Source organism: Danaus plexippus, chromosome 23 (assembly GCF_018135715.1).
Source record: "Danaus plexippus chromosome 23, MEX_DaPlex, whole genome shotgun sequence".
Lineage (NCBI taxonomy): Eukaryota > Metazoa > Arthropoda > Insecta > Lepidoptera > Nymphalidae > Danaus > Danaus plexippus.
In genome coordinates, this window is record NC_083551.1 from 50980 (window position 1) to 64876 (window position 13897).

General features: G+C 34.5%; 3 protein-coding genes across 8 annotated transcripts in view; 2 read left to right on the forward strand and 1 right to left on the reverse strand.

Annotated features, from left to right (window-relative positions):
- LOC116774845 (protein Skeletor, isoforms B/C) overlaps window positions 1-3059 on the forward strand; it is a 31801-nt gene extending 28742 nt beyond the window's left edge. For 2 of the 4 annotated variants that reach the window (XM_032667621.2, XM_061524078.1), the window contains exon 14: window positions 407-3059. In XM_032667621.2, the coding sequence (XP_032523512.2) occupies window positions 407-2662 (2256 nt within the window). In that variant the 3' untranslated portion in view covers window positions 2663-3059. The remainder of the gene's footprint in view (window positions 1-406) is intronic. The other 2 variants (XM_032667622.2, XM_032667623.2) reach the window with 2 other exon arrangements.
- Window positions 3060-4101: 1042 nt separating this feature from the next.
- LOC116774778 (ankyrin repeat domain-containing protein 50) lies at window positions 4102-9444 on the reverse strand. Its single transcript, XM_061524089.1, has 8 exons — window positions 9260-9444; window positions 7381-7656; window positions 6957-7068; window positions 6644-6734; window positions 5211-5359; window positions 4793-4931; window positions 4551-4671; window positions 4102-4306 (listed from the first exon to the last, which is right to left on the reverse strand). The coding sequence occupies exons 1-8, from the start codon at window positions 9442-9444 to the stop codon at window positions 4180-4182; spliced, it is 1200 nt and encodes a 399-aa protein (XP_061380073.1). The 3' UTR covers window positions 4102-4179.
- Window positions 9445-11477: 2033 nt separating this feature from the next.
- Window positions 11478-13897, forward strand: part of LOC116774860 (complexin) — a 125358-nt gene continuing 122938 nt past the window's right edge. For all 3 annotated transcript variants that reach the window (XM_061524086.1, XM_061524087.1, XM_061524088.1), the window contains exon 1: window positions 11478-11590. The gene's annotated coding sequence lies outside the window, so the exon portion shown is untranslated. The remainder of the gene's footprint in view (window positions 11591-13897) is intronic.

Sequence of the window (13897 nt, forward strand, 5' to 3'; positions counted from 1 at the left end):
TGAGTGGTGTCAGACTATATCGTTTATTTAAATTTCAAATTATTATATATATGTATACATACTGCTATATATACTCGTAAAATAATATATGCATGTAAAATATTTGTAATTTCATAACGTAGTTTGTTATTTAAAATTATATTTCGATCTCAGTGTTTGCGTCTGTACATTTTGAATTACTTGTTTTACTTTTAACAGTTAAGTTTTAAATAAGAAACAATATTAGTTTTCGCCTCTCTTGACATTACTTGCTATCTATTGTTATGTACATTATAAATTCTGTCTGTTTTTCTGTTTCAGCCTTCTTCTATCGCATGCGGTTTTCTTGTACACTATATGAAAGAATTTTTATTGCATATTTGTTAATTTTAAGAATCAAATAGCTAATATTGACTTATTTTTCCAGTGCTTTACACACCGATATCTCGGGTGGAAGATTAATGTTGTAGATGATTGCGACGAGACGGAAGTGGCGGAAAGTCGAGTCGTTGAGAGTGTAATTTTGCCTAGCGATCTAATGGGTGTAGAATCAATTCAGGTACAAAGTCGTGTAAAGCCAGAAAAGAACTATTTAAGTCAGCGCACAAAAATTGAAAAAATAATCAACATGAAAAACAATTATAACGATTTCAGTAGCAATAAAGGTGAAAGCGGCCTCTCGGGAGAACTGTTTTCGGAACAGCACAGAAACCTGCTACACCCGAGCGGACACGAGTATGAATTGCCGATAACAAACATTCAAATAAAAGAGGTCATAGAAGCTGTTGAAAGTATTGAAGATCAAATGAAAGATGAGATGAAAAGAAACAATACATTACCCCAAACCATACCGCAATATCAAGTGCACGAAGATGTCAAGGAGCTGTTCGTACCGGAACAACCAATGAGAGATGGCGACGAATATGTTGTAGATATGGGAAAATTACCAGAAACATTTATGTTGCCACCAAACCAAAAGCCCCAGACGTTACATAATGTTTTACGTCCTAATGCACCAAGTAAACACGTTGGTAATATGAGACCGCCATTCCGTCGACCAGTTCCACCAGAAATAAAGTTACGCCGGCCCTACCCTATATACCCGAAAGGCAACAATCAGTATCCATTATCAATACCAAATCCACATGGAATGAATAAGAAACCCGGTAAATATTCAAACAATAGGCCATCTTCACACATGCCTCATAGACCATCTCAGAGTAACATTCCACCAATGAAAGCGATGCCTCCCTTACATTCGAGGAAACCCGATTTTAATCAAGGTCCTCCTAAATATGTACAAAAGATACCAAATATTCTCAAACAAAACAACATGATGAATTTGCCGAGTAGTAATATTGGTCAATTGCAAAGCCAGACCTTAAGTTTAGGTCACACCGATATCATTGCTAATCAAGTAGTGAAGAGTCAAATAACTTTGCCAGGTTCCAATGACGCGGTGGCTCAGCAGAGTGCTCAGCAGACCTTTTTTGACAAACCTGGTCAAATAATACTTGGTAAACCTATGGACCACCCACAGCCTTTGGATCAACAAATAACACAAGAGAAGCCAGAATTTGTTCAACCTCTCCGAGTATCAGTATCTTCCACAAAAATAAAATCACAAGATCCTGAAGCTTATATGAAATCAACAATTCGTCCTAACATAAATAACAATATTCGACCTCAAATAAGAAATGAAATGAAGTCTTCAGACTTTATAGGTCAATCAACAGATATTTCTACTATCGCTCCTGCAATTAATACAGGGTTTAAACCAGATTCTATTGTTATTGAAAGCGGCTTCAAACCCATAATTCGAGAACCTTTAATGGCTAGTGAAGATAAAATAGCAGATTATGATGGTGTTCATGCCGATAGAAGAGAAGATACAGACATTGAAGAAGATTACCAGGAATCACCACAATACATAAATACAGAACACGCTTACCCCAGTGAGAAGTTGACCGAAACCTTTGAACCGATGTTTATACCGTCTCCTCCAGATCATTTGCTGGGTGGGAATGAAAGAACGAAAGAAGTATTTCCAAGCAACCACGCCAAAGAAGACAGACCGCATCCTGTCTATGTAAAAACTGAAAGTGAATTAAATGCTCTTTTTGGTAAAAAAAATATGGAAAAAGATATCCCCGCAGATATGCTGATGGAATCTGATAAATTAAGTCCCCAATATTTACCACCTGAGCCAAAACATCCAAAAGAACATTTACAAAAAATCAGTTCCGAACAAACGTTTACAACTTATGATGGCAAGACAGTATCAGCTGACACCTTAACAAGTATACCAGAAGAAAATAAATTACACGCCAAAATATTTTCATCTAAACTACTGGCAAACTCAGAATTTCTTCTAAAAACACCGCAGTTTGGTCCCTTCAGGGGTCAAATTCCGCCTGCGGTTGCTGGACATATAGATAAAAATGTAATGAACCTTTCTCGCCCTGTTGTTACGGATTCGACTTCGACACAATTGAAACTTGTAAATGCTATTCGCAAAACAAGTGCTTCAGAGCTTATAGCTGAACAGGACGAAAAATTAAACGACGATTCCGTTGAAGATGAAGAATATGAATTAGAAGACGAAGATGAAAACAAACGTAGCAGGCGAGAGACCAAAACTGCACAGTTCGAAAGCGGGAGCATAGAAGAGGCGATGACTTGAAAGGAGACGACACCCAGGACATCAATCACATGGACTTTGAGTTCGCGACGCCCCGGGCTCGAGCATCTGCGAGCAAAATTGATATATGTCGGCACTTCCAATGATAGCTGTCTTATTTAAGCTGTTTTAAATGATTAGCGTCTATTTATTAATTTATTTGTCGGTTAAGTTATTGCGCCTTGCCATTGAATGCATTTGGTTGATATTAATATGTTCTTGTCTAACAAGGCGAGTAAACCGAGGAACTAAATTCACATATTTATACCGAAGGAGGCCTCTTGAAGCACTCATCTCAGCTGTTACCACTTTACTCGTGTCTTGCAATTCAATACTCTGTTAGCTTTAAGGTTTTGTAAATATATTTTTTTTTACTTTAATAATAAATTCGTAAAATAAACTGTGTCAGCCCTTTTATTGGTTTGAAAGTAAAAGCAAAAATTATTCTGATAGATATTTTATTTTACATTAATTTATACCTATTGTAATATTTTTAATCACTACGATTATTATCAATGCTTATCTAACTTGCTACTTTCACATCTACAAGCGAGTATTCTCGTTAACTATGCAGCTTGACTGTGTGTATGTTTGATATTTAGTGACGCAAATAATTCCCAACCTACAGACATGAAGTTTTATATTTAGGTGGACCTTGGTGAGTGAACACTTATTCCATACAGTAAAAACAAAATGTAAGCAACGTTCATAGTCTTTTCGATATTACATCATCTTAAAACGCGTGCCATTGATAGCTTATATAAATAATTATTTAATAAACAAACAATAAATTCCTTTCTTGTAAATTATCTCACCGTCTTCAATGTTAACATCGACGTATGTAAGTTCTGGTAAGAGGAACAATCAGATGTTGTATAAAAAACTAAAAAATGAGAGGTGTCAAGGCACACCCGGATGGAACGAAGTTCCTTTCGATTGATTTGTGAAGGAATTGTTACAATTTTTTAAATATTTTTATAAATATATATATGTTTTATTAACAAATATAATGTAATATAAACGTAATCAGTGGGCTGCATTTTAGTAATAATTGGCTTTTGGTCACTGCAGTAGGAAGCGTATGTTTGGGATTCTATTTTATTCATATGTCTTGAAAAAACTGTATCAATGGTAGTATTATATTTTGTTGTTGACTCTGTTTTATTATTTTTTTTCTTGAATGAAATTCTTTAGAAATTGTAGCAATAATTTTGGTTTTCTTTACTGCAGATGATGTTAAAGTCACTGACCAAAACGACTGGAAGATTATCTAAATCTTTGTTGTATCTGTTAAGCGTTCCAAATACGTTTTAGAGTACTCTAGCACTGCTCGAAGAATTTGTTGAGTGTGTTGAATGTAATTAATAAATCAATTGAGATTTGAATTTATAAAAAACGTTACTCTTTGTTCTATATTCATATAATATATATGGTACTGCATATTTTGGTTGAAGTTTATATAACACTTGTAAAGTAACTCGTAATCAAATCGTTATAATACGTAGACATTTACAGTAGAATCATTTAATGTTCATAAGTGTGCGCACGCTGGATATCTTCTTGGTGAGTCTGGTGAAATTAGCAACGATTTTTTCGTGTTGGTATTGAGTATCAACAAGACGTAGAACAGAGTCCCTCCGCCCACCGCTTGGGGAAAACAAATATACAACATGTAATAATTATGTTTTCAAACAACTGAAATGACGCAATGTCTTATATGGTAATGATTGTGTACGTAAAAGATGTTTTCTCTAAGTTCACACGATTTATTTTTTAGCGAGAATCTGTATCTCGAACCACAAACGCCAGAAGAGCACGAAAAAATTTCGTTTTCGGGCGGATTTAGGAAATAGTGATCCCTAGATAAGAGCTAAGTGACAAATGAACATACTGCCGGTCTTTCAAGAGACGAGCGGCTGCGGTCAGAGTGAGGTGTCGGCGATCCGTCACGTCCAGCCGACTGCCGCGGCGGAGCAGCAGCTCGATCATAGCAGTACTCGCTCCTTGGCAAACTAACATCACAACGATAAACATTCTCTGGTTAAGTTGTCAAAAAGGTTATAATTAAGATTTATTAGTAAGAATAATAAAAAAGATGACATGTTGAGTATACGACTATTGATATTGACTGACCGGCTCTAAATAACGGTGTCCACAGGTTACTGTCCCTGACGTGGACGTCTCCCCCCCTGTCCAGGACGAGAGCGACCAGGTCCGTGCGACACGAGTCCACGGCGTAGTGTTCAACACTGAGACCATTTATATCACGAGCCTACAGACAAATCATTTACTCAGAAAAAAAATCCGATTTTAAATATATCCCTTTAAGAACTGCCTTAAATAATTAATTCGATTTCTTTTGATAGTTATAGTCCAGTCCTAGTAATGAAATATGTGAAAATTAGTGGCTTGTAAACACAATTTAAAACTTTTTCCCTTTAAGATGGGATACCTTATATAATATTATATATATAATCTATTTTAAGGTATATATATATGTATAATTAAAATATAAGTATATATATAATTTAAATGTAAGTTTTTTAATGACTTTTAAGTCAGCTCCTCGATCCATTAACAACCCTGCCACAGCCGCGTGTCCCCCGAGCACGCTCAGCATCAGAGGAGTCTGCCCTCCGGAGGACGGCTGCTCCAAAGGAACACTGAATGAGAGAAGGAACCGCACCATAGACACGTCACCTGTACTTAAAACATGCTCTGTTTACTCACAGAGAAGTGAAGATGTTTGTCGATGTGATTCTTAATCGTGTTAATGGACTGTTAAGTTTTTTCGACTAGATGGTCTAAAGAATATAAACTTATAAATACTCCAAAAGAAAGTAAACGGACACGTAGAACTCTTTTCTGTTTAAAATATGTTTTTCTGTTTAAATGAAACTAGTGTTATTCGGATTTACTACGCGGATTTTATTATTTAAAAACTACATAATCCCGACGTTTCGGTTACTTTGCAGCAACCGTGATCACGGGCAGACGAGGTGTGAATGTCTGTCAGTTGGTCCTTGTTATTTATCATCTACCGCCATCGATTTCTTAATTTTCTGGCGTACCGCTCTGGATGCCGGCAGAATGCGCTCATGGTGTCTTGAGGTCCTGCGGTGTGGTTACGGACATGGGATTTTATATTTTTAAGAACGGGGTCCCAGGTGTTTGATAGATTCCAGCCATCTTCTCTATTGAAATTGGGATGTTTTTTAATTTCAATAGCCTCGCGAATTAATCTCGGTATATACTTGTCTTCCCGAGCGAGGATTTGAGGTTTATCAAACCGAATGTAGTGGCCTGGTTTGTCCATTGTGTGTTCACACACTGCTGACTTCGACGCGCGCCTGTTTTTGATGTCTGAGATGTGTTCTTTCATCTTTTAAATAATAAAATCCGCGTAGTAAATCCGAATAACACTAGTTTCATTTAAATGAATACTCGCGAAAATCTTAGATCTCATTATGTTTTTCTGTTTTTTTGGTTACATACAGGTACATAATATCCCAGTCGACTTCCACAGTGTGTAGTAATAATATGCAAGTCTCACTACTTTTAGAATAGCGTCACCTCGTTTGATTTGCTAATTTTCTCGCCAGCACTAGACTATCGATCCAAGGGACTGGAAGTATGACCTACTATCGGAAATAGATAGACTTTCCGGAGTCGGGCTGAATGTTGGTGTCTAGTTGGAGCCGTCGACCGTGGCTGTTTAATATTTATGACGACTTTCGCGCTGACGGTTACTATTACTAGAGCAGACTTCCGGTTACTTACACTATTCTGATTTATGTCAAAGTACTTTACTTTCATCTTTCAATTTAATTTCTCATTTTATTCCCGAATTCGTCAACGAGTGGTGTTGACGATAGCTTCCTTCATGATGGAGACTGTACCTCACACATAGTTTGAGTCTGCTCGTTTATAGATTTTAATAAATACACAACGTCGAAACCAAATGGTATTGTGAATGTGTCTCACCCTTCCTGGCGGCCGTGGCGAGCGGTGTGAACCCGCTCTTAGAGTTCATGATGGACACCAGCTCTGGACGCTCTTCTAACATTTGTTGTACCTTTAGTAATGACGTTTTAGTATCATAATAAAAAAAATGACTACATTAGAGAATATGCAATTAAATAAACATTAAATCTCGTCTCCTATTAGGAATTAAAATAGGGGATTATTTAATTTTTTTTAGTTATGTCATAGATCAAAATCTGATAAACGAAGACATTTTATCATATATTAATGTTAAAAGACAACCTCAGCTGCAGTATACTGTTATAATAATAACCTGCTTCAAGTATCCGCAGCTGACGGCCAGGCAGAAGCAGGCGACGGATGTGCCCTCCGACTCCGTACTCGTCCACAGCTCCTCAGAGTACTGTGACTCCACAATTTCAGGACTTAGCAAAAAGACAATGAAGACATAACCAAAGACATAAATGATTATTATAATATTTACTTATTCTCACAATAACATCAAATCACTCATATGAGCTCAACAATTATTAAAGTCCTTAATTAATGGAAATAAGAAATGTATAGAGGTTCACTCCTATCCTCCTTAATTTATATAACCTTGACCTCAGATTGATCGATGAACCAAAATGATTTATCATTTCCAATCCAATTACCAGATCGAATCAATGGAACCGAACAAAGGAGCAAATATTAGGCTTTTTCTGAAGCGTTGTTTGAGTCGAGTAACACTTTACCTTTTTTCAAGTTTCCCTTCAAACATTCGGGAAGACAAAGGCTTTTTATCACAGACTATTGTGTTTACGAAATCTGCTTTGTTGACTTCACTCCAATTTTGTCGTTTGTTATCTGAATTATTATCTCCCTCCAAACTTTCATAAACAGTTGTCTCGTCGCCGAAGTGTTTGATGGCAGCCGCCGCTACAGCCGATGATTTCAAAATCACTTTAAGACGAAACCTGTGCGGATGACTTGGAGCTAGGTTGGTTATAGTTTTTCTTGATTTACCTCCGCTGAAAAGATAGTAATTGAAATTAATAAAAATATTTTAAAATGGGTTGAAGAACAATGTCGTAGAGAGAAGCGGTGATTAATAAAGTTGATTAAAGGTTAAGTCACATTGACCTGCGTTCATTTGGGATATGTAAATATATAAATATTCATTTTGAAATCTGTGAATGTTCCTTTTACTACAATCTTAAATTTAACTTCGAAGTAAAGGTTTGATGTCCCGGAGGAATGCGGCTTCTTTAATAACACTTACAAAAAGAAATAAATATAATTATTCCATTTATTTGCTGTTTGTATATTTATTTATTATTGAAAAATATAACGGCAACAAGATGAGCTGTGACCAATTTAAGATTGGATTACTTGAATACATGGATTATAGCAAGTCGTTACAGCCCTGAGAATAACCTGACAAGTGATATGAACATTAATGATTACCATACCCTATACAAGCAAGGGTCGCTCCCAGCAGCAGTCGACACACATTTAGCGGACTGCTGAGGGATCCTGAAGCCTGGCCGACTCGTTCATAAACTCGTGAACAAGGCTTGTAACGCATGTACTGTAAACGTACCTCGATCTCAAACCGAATGTGTGTTTAGTGTAACGTGTAGCGATCATGAAACATGTGTTCCAATTAATATTTTATCCGAAACATCTTCCGAACCGTTATCTCTGAATACGAAGTGAGTTTAACTTCTGCCGCTTTTAACTCTCATCTTTCTTTACGATTGAGATATAGAACATTTAAACTTTCATAGTTATTTTAATTTCTCGAGCTACGAATAAACTAAATATATTCTAGGAATAGATGTCGTCTGCTATTTTTAATTTCAACGGAATATTTTATTTTTATTCAAAAATATTACCGCTCACGGAAAGTCAATATGTAGATTTTAATCTGAGCGCTGTCGGTGTTACAAACGGACGTTTTGAATTGACGTGAGATCTATAAAGATACTAACAAGAGATTACAGCAGAGTATCGGCGGTCGTCACTGCATCATGGACAGCGACTCGGCCACCCAGTACCTCGTATCATATAAGAACCACACTGTCTACACACAATTGTTTATATTGTAAACTATAACCAGCAGACAGCACACGGCGAGCGATCACCATCATCTGGAGCGTCCAGTCGCTTCTCTTGAGAATCTTAAGCTTATTATATTTTAATACTAGCTGTTACCCGCGAATCTCTCTGCTAGAAAAAGAAAATAGAAAGCAAGGAAAAACTTTGTAAGTGCGGCATGAACCCCCGCCTCCCACCCGTGCATGGTAAGGCTTAAATTCGGGATCGGGATAAAAAGTAGTCTAAGTTATATCTTATTACATGAGTTACCTGACAATAAAAGTCCCGTCAAATCAGTCCAACCATTTTCGCGATTTGCCGGAACAAACAGACAGACAGACGAATTTAAAAAAATAAATGTAAGTTTCATACGCATGTTGTAAGACACAGCTAGTTCAATATTACAAAAAGAGACTCCAACTTAAGTTATATATAGACGTACCGATGAAAGACGCGTCAACGTTCACGTCGCAGAGGTAAGACGCAACATCATTATAACTGTTGCAGTGACTGAAACAAATCAAGTGTACCAACCAGTACACGGCGACCCACGGCGGTATGTTTTCCTTCTTCTCCACCCTATAGATCACGTGCTCGTGTAAGAAACTGAAGGCCTGCAAGTCAAAGAGGAGTGTGACGTCACGGGTGCTCCTCTCCTCCACGGCAGGAGGAGCCGGGGCCCAGGAACGAAACCTCGCTAGGAGATAGTCTTGTAGCATCGCGGGATCTGTAGCATTAATACCAGAAGGACTGTGGACTGATGACGACGAACATGTTAAATTGAGAGAGAAGGCACGAGCAAGAAACTAGACTATAGTAATAATAATAGTAATCAGTAACACAGTGTTAGAGGTGATAGGTAAATACCAAAGAGACATCGCACGGCAACCATACCAAAAAGATCTTTATAACGATATGTGAACTGTCAGGGACCAATTTAAAATAAAATTATGATTATTAGATTTTTAGATCATAGAATATTTAGATCGTGTACATTTATTTTTTAACATTTTTTGCGAAGTTTTGACCAATTCGAAGTAGATGAGGATTTCTTAATACTATAATAAAATCAAAAAACAATAAAAAAACTCACTTGATACAAAAACATGTATTTACGATATAATACTGACACACAATACACAAATACCACAAAGAATATGATGATATCCACGTTACCTTTGGCGTATTGAATTAGAGGAGATGGTCTCCGAGCACCAGTATGCTAACATATAATAACACAACTAATAAGTAAGCAATTTAAGTCTAATAAAAACGAAGAAATTATTATGATGATGATGAGGAGCAGAATACAGTAAGAGCCAAGTTAACGCGCTGGATACCGGCTCCTGTTAGATCGATGAGTTTACACTATGATGCGGTTCACTAGTGACGGGACGGTTCAGAACTATTATGAACGATGTTACAGAAGTGTCTGCCTTTGCGTTTTTTAGTATTTCAATAATTTTTTTAATTTTTTACATTTTATAAACTGCTCTTAGGTTTAATCCTCACAAGGCTCTCTCTCCGCCGTCGGCTATTACAAATGTCTATCGTACTTCACACTCAACATAACAACTTTTATATTTTCTTTGAACAAGTTCACTCAAAGTATTTTAAAAGAATATATTTTTTCCGAAACATTTATATTTATTGTGAGACATTTCATTAGTGCTTATCAGAAAGTTGCATTTTGGAAATCTCGGAGCCATTAGTCTGAAACAAGTTTTTGCTCGTAAATTTGTAATACATAATGTTCGTCAATTTATGTTTTAATTCATTAAAGTGAAATTATAGAAAACACTTATATTATATTATATTATATTATATTATATTATATTATATTATATTATATTATATTATATTATATTATATTATATTATATTATATTATATTATATTATATTATATTATATTATATTATATTATATTATATTATATTATATTATTTATATTATATTATATTATATTATATTATATTATATTATATTATATTATTATATTATATTATATATTATATTATATTATATTATATTATATTATATTATATTATATTATATTATATTATATTATATTATATTATATATATTATATTATATTATATTATATTATATTATATTATATTATATTATATTATATTATATTATATTATATTATATTATATTATATTATATTATATTATATTATATTATATTATATTATATATTATTATATTATATTATATTATATTATTATATTATATTATATTATATTATATTATATTATATTATATATATTATATTATATTATATTATATTATATTATATTATATTATATTATTTATATTATATTATATTATATTATATTATATTATATTATATTATATAAAAAAAAAAAACAATAAAAATATAGTCATAAAAAACAAGTTTTAATAAAAAACTTTCAGTTCCCAACTTTTATTCATTGCAAGTAAATAATTTTTAACGAAGCTCTCGTAAAAAATATTTTTCTCAACTTAAAATCCTATAACTGTCAAAATAAATACAACAACTCAGTAAGCTGGGAGCATTTCATTAATAACATACACAGATTTAAAACGTCCAATCGTAAATTCTTCAGCCCTGTAAATCACACAGATAACTTAACTTTTGATATTTGACCCAATTTTGTGTAAAAACAAAAAGCGCGCATCGAATAAAAACGTTTGAATTCGGAATTGATGTAAACGGAACGCAACGCAGCAATGGCGGTGGTATCGATCGACGCAGCCAGTCGGCGCCCGGCCTCCGCACGGGACACACGTTCATTGGGGGTAGCGATCTCGCGCTCGAACTAACTCATCCAGTCGACCGCGTTTCTCACTGACACTACACATTCGTCTAGACGCCTGGTAAGTCTACAACACTCTATTCACTCGTATATTCAACTGTCTGTATACATCGGTATCACAGGACCTCAGTGAACATCATGAGTCACACATCATGTTTCCACTGCATAGCGGTCGTTTTTATTATCAACAGAACATACATATGTGTACAATTTGTTCCGTCAATATTTCCTCTTTGTATTTCTTTGGATGTCACATCCCTATAGTCAATGTGTCGCGTATCCTTATAATGAGAATCATTCGAATATTTCCATTTGTCTAAGTTTGTTTTTTGTATTGCAAATTTGTAATAGTTGTCACGCACTGTTGACATAACAATATTTTTTTTAAGTTAGTTACTTCGGTGGCCTCGGTTTCTTGTAACGATTTATGAGGTAATCTACGAGGGTGCGATGTGTCTTATACGACAAAATAACAATTTGCCGGTTCCCGATTGACATAATTTGAGGTAATGGCTTATTTTTTGGTATGATTTATACGAGGAGATGACGACACAGATGGAGATCCGTAGATATTATACTGGGCTGTCACCTTTGGACGGAGAAAACATGGGAAATAGTCGAGGACTTTCCAATTTCAATAGAAAACCTTTAACATACCTCTGAAACATTAAAACCAATACTAAGTATTACGTAATTTTTATTCCTAAAGACGTTTCTCTTCAATTTGTCACAGTATTAAAAGGAAGTGGCCCTGGAACAATAATTAGCTCAGATTAATTAACACAATTAAAGAAAAACCTATTTAGCCTTGTCTGAAGTTTAATTTCTTTAAAATAGTCATGATAAAAAAAAATAGATTATAATTTTGGATGCAATATAAAAACGAAATATAATATATGATGTTAAAAAATATGTTTTTTTAATAATAAAACAGTTCATTAAAAACAATATAAGATGACTTAAACCTTACTAATAAACTGAACTTTTGTTTCCAATTATAACAATACACAATACAGATTGCAATTGTTTCGATATATATATTTGTGTACATGAAGCTGCAGGCGCTTTTGTATTAAAATATACAATCTGTATCTTTTTTTGTTGAGATGATTATGTAACTCAGTACAATATAGTTAAGAGTATTCGTGCATGCATCGCATATGCAATGTTATGTAATAGTCATTGATTGTGGGCTGCCGACCGCCGTGTCAGAGCCACACTGCTCGGAACTGCATGTCATAACGAAGGGGTGTCGTTGTCCCCTGCCGCACCATCCGACCACCGTCAAATTCCTAACTATGGAAACTTCGTTGCATTTCTTTATTATAGATTTTTTTTGTCAAAATATATTCTTAATGTGCTTTTCGGAAATTCATTGATTCATTCTTGATAATTTGAGGAACGATATAAATGGAATGCTTATTACTGATACGAAAACTAAAATGAAACAGTCACACTCCTTTTCTGTTCCGTCGACTAAGTTTACCTAAAATGGGGAAATATCAAATTAAAAACATGGATAAACTTCAGTAATTTGAAACCTAAATCGCAGACGTGGTTGTTAGTGTGAGTTACAGACACTAACTAGTAACTACTGCACCACTCCTACATCCTTCATACGCAGATTACTTTATATTTACTCGTCTCAAAAGGATCGTGTGTGAAATAAAATGAATAACCAGCACAATGCACCATCTCCTTAAAATATTCGTCCGTTAGTTACCATAATACAATCATCAAAATATCATTAAAAAATCAAAATGATACATTATAATATATTTTTTATATTACCATTAAGGCAGAATCAAGTAGACCAGGAAACTGGCGAGTCCTTTGTTCACTTCAGTTCGATGTCGAATCTACTTGATTCCTTCATATTTTCATCGTGTAAGGTTTAGATCATATATTGGTTTTCTTTAATGAATGATAAATTATAAAACGGGTTATATTTAAAGAAATGGTTAAATTTTTGTTTTGAAATTTGGTCACTAAGTCATTTTTGTTAATAAGGTAATCACATTAAAACTTCCTCACTAGTTATATTCCTCATTCTCTCTTATTAATTAAAGTTGACGACCTGCTGATTGTCCGTCGGCTGCTCGGCGACAGTTCTGTGTGAACATTGTGAATGCTTCTATTGTTCAACTCCCTATTACCTTATTTTTCATTAAAAGGTCTGCAATGAAACCATTATGAGGGAAATTACTTTGGAATTTTTCACGCGAATTATTTTCTTCACATTCATATTTATTTTTTTGCTTAATAAGTTTCACTGAGTATTTGTTACGCTGCCATGGCGCTTCTGTTTCGTTCGTTTGTCGACAGACAGAAATTTGATACGGAGCTTATTTGAATAATATTTTTGGGA